The following is a 13,457-nucleotide window of genomic DNA, read 5'->3' as shown; positions in this document are numbered from 1 at the left end:
CTATTTTAATTATTGAGAAAAACATACTTATTTGAGTCTGTCTCTTTGTATGACTGTGAAACAGACTTTTGACATTCATTGAGGAATCATGAAGAAACTTCTCAGATAGATGAATACCTCCTAACAGTGCTTCTCAAGCTTTGGCATGCATGTGGATCCCCCAGGGATCTAGTTAAAATGCAGATTCTGACCACAGGTCTGAGGTGGCACCTGGGATTCTGCATTTCTAAGAAGCTCTCAGGTGGTGTTGGTGTTGATGGTCTGGGGACCGCAGTCTGAGTAGCAAAGCATCAAACTAAACCTCAGCATTCCTCTTCTGGAAAAGGGGATCTGTAGTGCCCACCTCACAGTGTGGTGTGACTTGAATGGTGCTGTTTATTGAATGAGAACCCCAAACCCATTATGCACAGATGCGGGGGGGACCTGGGCTTGCCCCATCTTGGAAATGTGTGACACAAATTCTGGCCTCAGCAAAATGACACGACTCCACCTGTCGGGTACCTTCAGGCTTACTCTTAAAGAGCTGGAATCACACAAGGCAGATCCTGAATGCCAAGGGTGTGGTCTCTGTAGCTGTCCTCATTTGCATCAGGTCCAATCTGATTTATTAATTCATTGACCAGCACCGGGAGCCTCAGAGCCATGTGGTACCTGAGGAGAGTTAGTGAAGTAGCAACCTTTTGCAATCTGAGAAGATGATACAGCTCATCATCTATCTCTGACACATCTGTCAGAGAAGGGGAAAGTGTTCATGGCGTGTGTCAGCCCAAGTCCAAGCAGGACCATGGTGGGCTGGAGACACGGAGAGTCAGCCTGAGACCTCCCTGAGGAGACAGAAGTCCTGGGTCCACCCAGGAGAATGTAGAGCGAGACTGCAGCCTGGACCCCCCTCCTTGAGGTGGTTTGTTTCTGCAAGCCATGGGGCAGCACCCAAAGGTGCTCTTCTCAGTCTTCAGCCCCTGCCCATTGAACTTTTATGAAGAAGTCCAGCCCAACACTGTCCCCCAGAACTCCCTGCAGTGATGGGAATGTCCTATGTCTGTGCTGTCTGATATGATAACCACTAGCTCCACGTGGCTGCTGAGCCCTTAAAATGTGGCCAGAACAACTGAGGATGTGGGTTTTTAATTTGATTAATTTAAATTCAAATAGCCACATATGGGTAGTGGCTATCGTATTGGAATAGTTTAGGTCTGGATGAATTAACAATTCATTCAATCTGACTTACCTCTGTCCCCTATGTATGTGCCGATTCTGAGTTGCTGGGGGGCTCAGAGGGAGGAAGCTATGGACCAGAGGAGAGGGAGAGGGTAGAGGGGAAAGACCAGTGGACGGACACCCAAATTGACCTTCACAGCCAAGCCCAGAACTGGCCTGATGTGAGGCTCAGGTTGCCTGTGCTAGGCAGTGCAGAAGATCGGCAGTGTGAGTTTCCAGCTCTCATCTTGTTGAGTGGGACCTCGATGAGGCGGGGCTCTAAGCTTGGAGCCAACTCTGTAGGCAGCCTCTGGCTCCCCGTGTGAGACCTATCCCAGGCCACCTTCTGAATACACACCTTCCCTCTAAGTCCACCCACCTATCAGTGGTCCCAGTGTGAGTGTTCGTGCATGTGTGCGTGTGCGGCCATGCACACTCATGTCCACTTATAGGCGTGCATTTCTCTGTCCAGAGCTGCCCATGTCTTGGCCCTTGGCTCCCTCATTCTCCTCCACATGACTGCCCTGGCCCTGTCTCCATACCCTCCTCTTTTCTGCCTTCCCTGTAAACTGAGTTTCTTCACTGCCTGGTGCCCCCCAGCTGACAGAAGTGCTAATCTTGTCACACCCAGCAGCTGCGTGCAGAAATGCTACTGCAAGCCACAGCGGGCTCAGCAGCACTCTTGCAAGATGTCAGAACTGTCCACCATTACTCTGTAAGTGTGCGTGGCCGAGGCTGTGGCCGGGAATCCTGGAGGGGTGGGGGACGCATGCTGCCACTGCCGCTGCTGGAGGAGAGTGGAGAGCCAGCCTCTGCCTCCCAGCCCCAACCTATTCCCGGCTGTTGCATGTTGGTGTCTGTGTGTCTTGTGAGTTCTCTGCAGCCTCGTGGTCATGGGGTGGGTGGGCAGGGTGTGGGGATGGATCTACGGCCATTGTGGGTGCTTCCTGAGGAGGCAGCACCCCCGTGTTCTCTGCCGCTGCTGCCTGGTGTGTGGCCTTCCTCGGTCCCCAACTTCTCTGAGGTTCAGTGTTCTCAACTGCCAAATTATTTCCAAGAGTCTTAGAGCCTGAGTTCATATAGAGCTTCCCCCACACAGGGCCGGGAACTTCACTCCACTGTCCATAGCACTTTGTGTGTGAGTCAGCATGAACTCACTTAATCCCCACAACAACTCTATGAGTTGGGTCCTGGTATTATCACCATTTTACAGATGAGAAAACTGAAGTGCTGAGAGATGAAGTAACTCACTCAAGGACCCCTAATTGACAGAGGGAGGATTTGAACCCAGAGAATCCTAAGCACTTTGCCCCAAGGAGTCTCTGGCTGGAATATCAGATTTATTCAATTTGGACATCCCTTTTACTTAGGGTGCCATTGCCCCCCTGGGCAGCCCACTGTAATTTGGGCATCTCTGATGCCCTTCTTGGTATTTTAGGACTCTTCTGCCCATTGCTGGCTCCTCAGGGTAGGAGGACAGAGGCCTAGGCCCCGTGTCATTATGGGTAGTGGCTCACATCATATGTTTCTGTTGCAAGACCTCGGTTAGCTTAGAAGCCCCAGAACCCTGGGCTCTAGAGACCCCTTGTCTGTCCCTACTGCCCCATTTGCCAAAGTGGCCACTGGGATGCCCTGGCTCCCCAGCAGAAGTCCCTGATTGTTCTGGGGCTGCTGTGGGGCTGCTGGGGAGGGAAGGTGTTGCCCTTGAACTGTGCTGTGGGATGCCCTCACTACCATCACTGCATCCACCTTGTGGCTGGGAAAGGCCTGAAGGGTCACTGTTTCTCATACTCCGAATCCATCCCATGTAATTCCACCACGGAAGCTGGAGATATTTGACTTCTTGGTTTCCAGGGCCCTTTTCAGACTACAGGGACAAGTACTTGGAAATGGTCCCACCTATGGAAACAGATGCCAGGAGGAGGAAGGCAGGGGCCACAGGCATGTTCCAGGGTCAGCTTCCTTTCCTGGGCTCCTTCAATAGACATCTTTTAAAAAGTAGCCCCTATAGGTAGGGCCACAGAGGAATCCCCAAGACATCCATGTCCCTGTGTTTCTGGCCATCTTCCTCTGCATTCCTGACTTTCATTCCTTCTACAAGCACCCCCTGTTGCCTTCTGGTGCCAGGCATGGATAACCAGAGATGAACAAGACCCGAGTGCCCAAGGGAGAATTCAGTTTTGAGGATGCTGAGGCTCTCATGCTAGGCCTGTGTGCCACATGGATTTCTTCATGGAACAGGCAGCTCCCTGCCCCAGATAAATGAGGCGCCACCCCCACCTTCAGGGAGTCACAGTCAGAGACAGACAGATAAGAGGAAGGCTGGAAGGATGGACTGGTCAGGATCGCATCTGGGCTCAGCAGGAAACTGCTCGGATCCTGTTGGCCCTTGTCTGTGAGCAGGGTGGGAAGGGGTGGACGCCTACACTCATGGTCCTCTTCCTTTACGGGCTGAGCTCCCTCTGCCTGAAGATCTCCTCAGGCTGCTCCTCCTCCCCCTGTGTCTCCTCCTTCCTTCCTTCTCCTCTCTCAGTGTAAGCTAGGAAGTCAAGGGCCTCACACAGACTCCAAGAGTTCAGCTTCTCTAGAGATCTGGAGCTCCCATGTTCAACAGAACATTCTCTCCCAGAAAGGCTGGATGAGGGAGAGAGGGACACATCGTGTAATTGCCCCACATCAAACGACTGCTTCATGCCTGCTGTCCACCCCGGGGGACTTAGCTGTGCCGGGAGCTGGGGAGGCTGATCCTCTGGAGGAGTCGGGCCAGGTGCAGCGTGGGGGCAGGCCGCATCTGCAGGGCAGAGCTGGACTCTCTGGGGAGACCCACAGGGAGCCAGTGTGCCCACTCTGGGTGAATGCTTGCGAGTGCCCCCTATAGAGCAGGACCCACAAGTGCACATGGTCCCGGTGTCCTAGCTGTGGGCTTCTGTGACCCTGCGCCTTCAGAACAGAGCCCCACCCTGCTGTCAGCCTAGTGCCAGAGGCAGGCAGGGGAACTCCAGGAGAGCTGCCTCAGGAAGCACTGCAGTCCTCCGGCCCTTCCTCCCCTGCCTGGCCCACTTCAGAGCATTCTCTTCCATCTTTGACTCAGTTTCCCAGCAGCAGGTTCCCCCTGCCCAGTTGGAGATTGCCGATGCCCAGGGTCAGTAAGTTCCTCCTAGAATCCCTCCCGAGTTTCTTCCTCTCTGGTCCACTCACTGAGCCTTTCCTCCCTCCCTGTCATCAGCACCTCCCCATCACTTGGTGAGTGTCCGGTCTAGCCCCAGACTCTGAAAAGCCAACTGTCTCTGTGGCCCATCGAGGGTTGCTTCTTTCAGGCACAAAGAGCTTTCTTCCAGAACAGGAGAGCAGCTGCTCTGCCTGAGGACCCTGCATTTCCCTTAAGCTTCTCAGTCCGATCCCTGTGTTTTGCCCTGACTTTGCTTTTCCAGAGGGTTTTGCACGTCACCCAAGGGGTCCCTGTAAATTGTGTGCACATTTTTAGTGGTTCTACAGGCTACTGACTGGGTGCCCTGGAGACTGGGGATGTCTCCCCACAATATCCCAGAGAGTCCTGGCAGCCCAGGCCACTTGCACTGGGAGAGAATGCTGAGGGGTCTGTGGACACGGGCCCCAGCTTGGAGGGAGAATAAGGGACTGGGGCTGAGTTCTCTGCCCTCCGTGGCTCTGGCCCCGAGCCCTGGAAGTCCCCAGAGCAGATGTTTTGCTTTCTCCTGACAGGCGGCTGGCCCGGTCTACCCTGCTGCTCATCCCACTATTCGGAATCCACTACACGGTATTCGCCTTCTCCCCAGAGAACGTCAGCAAAAGGGAAAGACTCGTGTTTGAGCTGGGGCTGGGCTCCTTCCAGGTAGGTGTGGCGCATGGGGAGGGCAGAACTCACTGGGAGCCAGGGCCTGGCTGCTCACCTGCAAGTGGTGCTGGAGCCTCTTTAATCTAGACTGTGAAGTGAGTGCTAGAGTAGAGGTGATGAGGGAGTCCTGTCTGCTGTCTACACTTAGGGCTCCTGTAAGAAGACACACTGGTGTCTGCCCATCACTGCATCTGAGTATCCTGAGCCAGCTGCCCCCACTCCTGGCCCCCACCCTGGGTGACCTGAGATGGCATCTCCCAGCAGCCTGGGGTGGAGGGTAGAGTGTCCTCAAGAGCCCAATGTGTCCACATCCTGCCTTCAGCTTTTTAGGTCATGTACCCGTTGAGTTCTGTCTTACCTATGTCTAGGTCCCCAGCACAGGGCCAGGCCACAGAGAGCCCAGTGAGCTGCACAAATGCATGAGCAAACAGACATCAGTGAGTGGGGAGATGAGAGGATGAACAGAATGCTGCCTTAGTGCCTGGAGGAAGGACTGGATGGACTGGAAATGAGTAAGGGGCTAGGTGAATCACCAGGAGGAAATGAGCAGGCGGGAGCAGCAGTGGGTGGATGAAGGCAGGGGCAGCTCCCTGGAGTGGCTGGGGATAGAGCACCTCTCCCTAAGCCAGCTGTTTGAATTAGGATTTGATCTTGATGGTCAGAAAGTTACTCTCCATATCTGACTTGACCTCCTCCACCATTTTAATTCAAGGCCATTTAACCTGGCCCAGGTTCTTAGTCTGGTGAGACTGACCATGGGTCGCACCTGAGACTGGCCTCATGGGCTCATAGACAAAGCCCTGGCCTTGGAGTGAGAGCCCAGGGCTCTTGTCTCTGTGCTCGCTGACCGGTTCTGGGGTCCTTGAGCTATCATTCTTCCAGCACCTTCAAGCGACAGCACAGGGCACAGGGATTGCAAGGAACTAATTTGCAGCATTCAAGAAAATGCTTCTGCTTTTTTGGTGTAGATTTAAAGAATATAGAGAGAATAGCTAAGTGCATATGCTGTGCCAAGTACTCGCTCTGCGTGGTGTTCTGCATTGCTGTATATGATAGTATCTGGCCCAAGGAGGGCAGATTGGGGAGATGATGGTGGACAAGGATGGCACAGGTCTGTTCTGTCCTGGAGGGGTCCTGCCCTCAGAAGCCTGCAGGATGGTTAGGAGCTAAGAGAAATTCTAGGGCATTCAGGGAAGGCTTCTTATAGGAAGTGGGATAAAGCTGGCCTTTGGGAATGGGAAGGATCTGACCAAGGGAATGTGAGATCCAAAGCTAGAATGTATCTGTGGGACAGGACTTGACCACCAGCCACGTGGCCTCATGGGTGTGCCCATCTTGGTAGAGTAGAACTGTCCCATCTTACCCCAGATCCCTGGTCAGGTGTCCCCATCCAGGTCATGGTATATTTCTGCTTCCTAGAGTCAGCCCCTCCATGCCCCACACAGCATTTCAGAAAGTCCTTCGCTAGCATCCTCAGGCTTATTTTCTCTATTCCCAGGGCTTTGTGGTGGCTGTTCTCTACTGTTTTCTGAATGGTGAGGTAAGACCTTGGCCCTCTGGCTTCTTGGCAGTGGAAGTGGAGCTTTCTGGGGAGCAGACAGGGGAACCAACCACCTGTTGGCCACATGGGACTGACTCCCCAGAGAGGGCTCTGCCGGCTCCCAGCACTGAGAGGAGGGGCTGGTCACACAGCTCCTGGCATTGTGTGGTGCCAGGACCTCCTGATACCCACACCCTGTGCTGGAATCTGCCCCACTTTGCCAGCTGTGCAGCTAAGGCCCCACCCGAAGAGCAAAGCTCCTGGTAAAAGCGTCGGCTCTGCTGAGCACAGATCTGCCTGGGAGGGTCCTCTCCATAAGACACTCCATGGTGAGGAGGAATTGACAATAAGGAAGGGTGGGGCACAGTACGTAGGACCTACAGGCCATGAGGCTGTGCTAGGCAGAGCTGCTGAGCCAGGAGCTGCCCAGCACTCAGGGTTGCCCTTAACTGGCCAGCCAGCCTGGCCCAAACTGTCCCCTGGTAGAAGGGAGACTGTGAGAATTTGGAAGAGACCCCAGGGAGAGACCCGGAACCTTCTAGTAATACTCCATTGCCAGAGCTGTGGTTCAGGGGCTCCCTCTGTACGCTGTTGGGGTGAAGCTCTTGAGCATAACCCAAAACAGAGGTGCCAGGGCAGCAGTGGGGACTGAATGGCTAGGGTGGATTTAAGAGTAGGCGGGAGTCTTTGCACCAGTGCTTGGGTCTTAGCTGCATCACTTTGGCAGGCTCCTCCCTCTTTTGCATCTGAGCAACAAAGAGATTGGGCTCTGTGATCGCCCAGACAACCTACAGAAGGATCAGATTAGGACAGACAAAGAGAGGCAGAAAGAGCCCTGCAGGTAGTGGCCAGGAGAGCTTAGAAGTGGGTATGTATGTAGCTTGTTCAGAGCTTGCAGTGGAAGTAGGAGCTGGAACTGGAGCAGGTGGGTGTAGGCGCTGCTTCCAGTTGTGCAGTCTGTGCACTGCACAAAGGTGCTTGACTGAGAAGGCACATGGAGGCTGAGACTCAGCATGGCCCCCACTCACCATGCTAAGAGCTACGTGGGTGTGTGTTTTCCCAGAGGGGTGCATTATTTAATCGTTCTCAACCCTGACTGGGAAGCTTTAAAAAATATGATGTCTGGGTCTTGTGCAGAGCTTTTGATACAGTTGTTCTTGGGTATGGCCTGGGCATCTGGAATTTTTAAAGCCCCCCAGGTAATTCTAATGTGTAGTCTACTCTTACTGGTCAGCCGAGAGTGGGGATCCTTTCCTGATCCGTCTGCCATGTGGGGCTGCTTGTTAAAGGATTTCCTGAAGGACCCGGTGGACTAGTCTCTGCCTGGCCTGAAAACAACAGGAAGCCGTTAGACGGCCTTGCTCAGAAAGTGGCAGGGGAAGGGGCTGTTCCGGTCAGGTCAGCTCCTCAGAGGCGTCCCTGCCTATAGCTGCTAAAAGCCCCCACTGGAGACCTTGAGGGCCACAGGCTGCAACTGGGGAGTGGGGAGGGTGCTGAGGGTGGCAGTGCCAGCCTGAGAAGGGCCCCAGGCCAGGACAGGGCCTGGAGGCTGGAGAGGATGTCCATCTGGAAGTGACCGCCCAATTTGCTCCCTGCAGGTACAAGCGGAGATCAAGCGAAAATGGCGAAGCTGGAAGGTGAACCGTTACTTCGCTGTGGACTTCAAGCACCGACACCCGTCTCTGGCCAGCAGTGGGGTGAACGGGGGCACCCAGCTCTCCATCCTGAGCAAGAGCAGCTCCCAAATCCGCATGTCTGGCCTCCCTGCTGACAATCTGGCCACCTGAGCCATGCTCCCCTCCTCCTCCTCTCCTCCATCCACAGGCTGGGACTGCAGGCAGGTGCCAGCCCACGCATGTTTGCGCCTCTTCCCTCCCCTTGGGCAGGCCCTGGGCTGGAAGCTTGGCTCCTGAGTGGGGAGAAGGAGGCAGGGCACAGACTGGGATTGTCCTCTCCTTGTTTTGGTACTGGTCCCACCCACTGTGGTCCCCTGGGCCCTGACCCCAGACATGTAAATACTCCTCAAATTTGGAAAAGTTGTCCCATCCCTTCCCTCTTTGCCCCAGTGTCCCTGCTCACTTCCAGTCAGGTCTCAGCTCCACCCCACTGTGTCTTGGTCAGCCTCAGTGATGGCCTGACCCCAGCTGTGAGGCCTTGTGAGCTAAGGCTGAAGAGACCTTGCCTGTGGGAGCTGGGGTGGTACCTGCCCCAACAGCGCCCCATCATCTGATTTTGGGTGTGATGCATGCCACCTCAAGTGTGCATGCCACCCTGGGGCTCTTCTCAGTCCTGAGCCCAAGTCCCTGAAGCCTAGCAGAGGGCCAGCTCGGGTGGCCAGAACACCCCTTGGTGCAGGCCTCCTGGCACTCGCCCGGCATCTTGGTGTCCGGGTGCTCAGCTCCTGGGTCCCAGGGCAGTGGGACAGCTCCCAGGCTCTTCTCATCAGAGACTTCAGTTTGGGTGGGGAGTCTGCAGGTCAGGGAAGGTTCTGGTGCTTTTCATTTGATCCAAAAGGAGCTGAGAGCCAGAAATGTGGCTGTGATTGGGAAGGAGATGGAGTTTGGGAGACCCATGGAAGAAAACCTTCGCCATCTCCATTGTTTTACCCCCAGCTCAAGATGGACAGGGTTCTTCTGGTCACCTCCCTTCCACCTCTTCCACCCTCATGGATGCCTTCCAGAAGCTGTCTCCAACCATGCACACCACAGAGAGCCCTTAAGCCCTCACCTCCCCATTTCCCCTAAGTCAAAGCCATGACTAGGATGTACCAGCCACCTGCCTCTGATGTCGGCGAATCCTGAAGCACCTGCACCCGAGTCTGGGGCCCAGGGCTCCCCGACCCCCACCCCCATAGATGATGAGGAGCCCCAGACACCAGCTCTTCGGGCCTGGACTCAACTATTGAAATCTCTCTGAGACCTCTGCAAAGATGTCCCTTATATGCCCTTGACCTTGACTCACCATGGGCTGCTGGGGTGTCGGGAGGAGAAGCCACACCCACCATGCCCATTAGCAGAGGCTGCTGCTGATGCGGCAGCTGCTCCCTACCACCCGCCCTGGCTCCCCAGCTGCAGGCTGCACACCCTCAGTCTGAGGATGTAAAGTAGGGCAGTGACCAGCTGGGAAGGTAGAGGAAAGTGCTAGAGTACGTGGTCCGTGTGTGGCCTAGCTTATTCCATGTCAGCATTTGGTGTTACTCCTGTCCAAGTTCTGTTTGCAGACTTGTTTCATGATGATGCTCTGGAATGCTTGGGGACTTTGGGTGGAGGAGGATGTTACTTCATTTTATAAAGAGGAAGGGGTCTGGGGGACTTGGGAAAATGTTTCTGGAGAGGCTTTCGGGGTGGCTGGAAAAGGCTCTTGTTGCTGTAATTTAGAGAGGAGCTCTGTGTCCTTGGCCAGTCAAGTAAGTCCCTGGGTCTTTGGCAAAGGCAGAGGAAGAAAGGAGCTACCTGCCCTTTCCCGGGCATGCTTGGTGACTCAGATTGATCATGGAGTGTGCAGTGGCCCTTCTACCCTGCACCTGACCTCATGATCCCCTCCACCTGCACTGGTGTGTATTACTGAAGCAAGGGTCCTGTGACCATCTTGCATTTTGGGCACTGCTAGGGGGTCTGGGCTGCTTGGAAGGAGCCATGGCCTGGGGTTCAGGGAACTAGACTGTATCCCATTTGGATTCAGACTGCTGTGACTGTGGACATGATGCTCCCTGTTCTGGGCTCCAGTTTTCCCATTTGTGAGATAAGGCAACTTCCAATGCTTCTCTAGGCCCTGCACTTAAGTGATTTTTCCAGTTCAAAGTCAAGGCAGGTAAAAGCGCATGCATCATTGTGCCTCATATCAGGTTTTGATGAATATATGTGGGTGTGTGTGTAGAGGGATGGACAGGATGCTGTTTATTTTCCCTTTCTTGGAAATGGACCTTCTGTCCCTTCCATTTGGACACCACAGTGGAAGCTGGTGGCCTGGAAAGAAGGATTAGGTCATGGACATTTGAACAGGTGCCTTGGGCATGATGTCATATATACCTTGCTGGGGTGGGGTGCCACCTCCAGCGGCCAGCTCCAGATCCAAGGAGCAGTCCCCTGGGGATGGACCCCATTCATTCATCATCATTCCCAACAGCAGTTCTGTTTCATTGTGGAAGAAGAAACTTTGGCATTATAGAGACATCATCACAAAACAGTAAAAACAAAATCAACCCTGAACCCCATGCACTGTGCTGCTTCCTGAGCCTGGCCCTGCGTCCTCATAGAGGTGCCGGGTTCCTATTGGTTAGTTGGTTGTTTTTTCTGTCTGAATGAGTTTTTGCCAGTCTTGTGAGCAGATGTACCTGATGTATTCTCAATGTTCCAGGAGGTTCTGGCCTTCAGGGTCACAGGCAGTAGGGGGACAGCATAAGGTCTGTGTAAAACCCTTCCCTCTCTGACCCTCTGTTTTCAAATCTGTAAAATGGGCAATAAGACTAGATGATTTGTATATAGCCCAATGCATCTCTGGAACTCTGTCTAAACACCAGCCATCTACTTGGAATGGGCCCCAGGACTGTGGTATTTGCCTGGGCCAGGAAAGGATAAGAAATCCTGTCATGTGAGGACAGCTTGAGAGGCTTGGGAAAAGTGGGGCTGGGGAGGAGCAGGCTTGTCAGACTCCACTCCTGTTGATGATCATTCCTGGGAAGGGGTTTCTCGTTCTGTGTAATCCTAAAGGACGAAACTCACCTATGGGAGGCTGAATTCTCCTTGGGATGAAGAAATTGCTCTTTCCCCGTCACGACTGTCCAGCCAGGGAGCAGGGAGGCAGTGTCAGGGAGAGACTGTCATCCTGGGGGAAATGGGATTCCAAGTCAAGGATGCTGAGGCTGTCAGGGAGCCAGAGAGGGGGCCCCAAGTATGGGATGTGGGTGGCTCTGTGGTTCAGTGGCTCTGTGGTGGTCCCTAGCACTGCAGACTTCATGACTCCCCACTTAAGTCCAAGCCACATTCTCTATCCCAGTGTGTAGCTCTGTCACCCTGCTTGACACATCCAGTGGCCTACAGTGACTCCTCTCTAACCCCACTCCCTCCAAGCTGGGTTCTTTGTGGAACAAGGACAGGGAGCTAGAGCCAAGCCCGAGGCTTGAGAGACACCTGCGTCTATATTCCCTGCCAAGGATGCCCACTCACCTCTCTCATCTGACCCTCACTCTTCGTGGAAGGGAAAGCTCAAAGGGACTCTCTCTCTCTCTTTTTTTTTTTTGAGTAGTACCCTTGCCCTCTTCATGGCCACTTCAAAGTGAAGCCAGCAAGTATTAATACTTTATCATTTAGTATTATCATAAAGTATTAATACTTTGTCATAAAAGCCGTCCTTGAGCCCATGGACTATGGAAGTCAGCTAGAAGAGCCCTGAGCAAGGAGCAAGGACTTGGGCTTTCCCAAACTTTGCTCCTGGCTTGTTTGACCTTGACTCATTCCCCATATGTCTTTGAGGAGGCTAACAAAATACTAAAGCTGGGAAGAAACTTGGAGATCTATAGGTCAAACCTCCCCATTGGGCTGATGAGAAAATACACGCGGGCCTAGCATGGTGCCTGCGACCATGGTGGGATCCAGTATGTTTTATACATCTGAATGAGTAAATGGCTCACCAATTTATGCACAGCCCTGCAAATGAGCAGAATGTGACACTCAAAGCATCCATGCAGTACGCATGTAACCTTGCACAGGAGTGGGGCTCTGGTGACCGAAGGTTGTCCAGGACTCTATTGCAGGAGAAGCAATGGAGTCAACGTGGTGTGGGGAGACCTACTTTTTAACCTGGGCTTAGCCACCTGTTCTGGGATCCAGGGCTTACCTTCTTTGGGCCGCGGCCTCCTAATCTGGGTAATGGGGAGGATTTCATTGGCATTGTTAGTCCCACAGGCCAAGGATAAGGTTGAAATGAGATGGCTTGTTTGTGAAAAGATTTTGGAAACTACACAGGTGTGGGCTTGTTATTGGGATGAAGACTGCTGGAAGGGACTCCTTGCTGTTTATCTACTGCTTTGAGCCCTCCTAAGTTAACCTTTGCCTCATTTGTAAAACCACCAGCATCAGGAGTAAGGGGAGGCCAGAGGGCTCAGATGGACACAGAATTCTAGCTTTACCTGCATCAGCTGATTCAGTTTTCTGTGGGGATCAGAGTGAGGATACTTCCATATGGGTGATAGCAGCCATGCCCCTGGGAGTCAACTTCAAGGATCTGGGACATTTTGGTGTGCCCATTCCTTCTTTTCCTGAACTCACAGTCTTGGGATGTTTCTGCACTTGGCTATGTGTGTCTTGTCTGATGTCTGTCTTCTGTAGCTTTGCCTCTGTCAGGGCTGGAGTGGTGCAGCCCCTGGCATCTCAGACATGGTTCCTGCCTCACTCGTGGGAGCTGGACCAGCCTGGGTTTCATCTCCCACAGTAAAGATAAGCCCCACAGACCTTACTGCTACCGCTCCTGCCATTAATGCTGTGCTCACAATCTTGTCCAGGATTTTAAGGATGTCAGACTGCTGTAGATGACTCAATAAATGTTTTGCCATTTTTCCTGGTGGCTGTAACTTGGCATAAGTGGAGGGAAGGGAGGAGAGGAGGGGGAAGGGGAGAGGACTACCCCCAAAACTTGATCATCCCAGAGTAATCCAGTGTATACAAGGCCCAGTGGCCTTTAAGATTCCAAAGCAGAAATACGAGAGAGGGCCTGAGTGAGCCTAGGATGGAACTCAAAAAGTAAATTAGAAGTCTTGGCCTTAAAGGATCTCCAGGGATCATGGAAACTGAGTGGAATCATGACCTTCCTATTGTACCTTGGGAGTACCTACCAGATATCCCAAAACATTGACTGCAGAGAGCATTTCAT

The 13,457-nt window shown here is 53.3% G+C and overlaps 1 protein-coding gene across 4 annotated transcripts in view; it reads left to right on the top strand.

The window, feature by feature from the left end:
* ADCYAP1R1 (ADCYAP receptor type I) overlaps window positions 1-13,145 on the top strand; it is a 58,842-nt gene extending 45,697 nt beyond the window's left edge. For 2 of the 4 annotated variants that reach the window (XM_032758391.1, XM_058445927.1), the window contains 3 exons: window positions 4,918-5,047; window positions 6,549-6,590; window positions 8,189-13,145. In XM_032758391.1, coding sequence (XP_032614282.1) covers window positions 4,918-5,047; window positions 6,549-6,590; window positions 8,189-8,377 — 361 coding nt within the window. In that variant the 3' untranslated portion in view covers window positions 8,378-13,145. Of the gene's footprint in view, window positions 1-1,828; window positions 1,913-4,917; window positions 5,048-6,548; window positions 6,591-8,188 lie in introns of all 4 variants that reach the window. The other 2 variants (XM_032758390.1, XM_032758389.2) reach the window with 2 other exon arrangements.
* Window positions 13,146-13,457: the final 312 nt, after the last annotated feature.

This window comes from Hylobates moloch, unplaced genomic scaffold (genome assembly GCF_009828535.3).
Source record: "Hylobates moloch isolate HMO894 unplaced genomic scaffold, HMol_V3 SCAFFOLD_1, whole genome shotgun sequence".
NCBI lineage: Eukaryota > Metazoa > Chordata > Mammalia > Primates > Hylobatidae > Hylobates > Hylobates moloch.
This window is presented reverse-complemented; position numbering and strand designations above follow the sequence as displayed.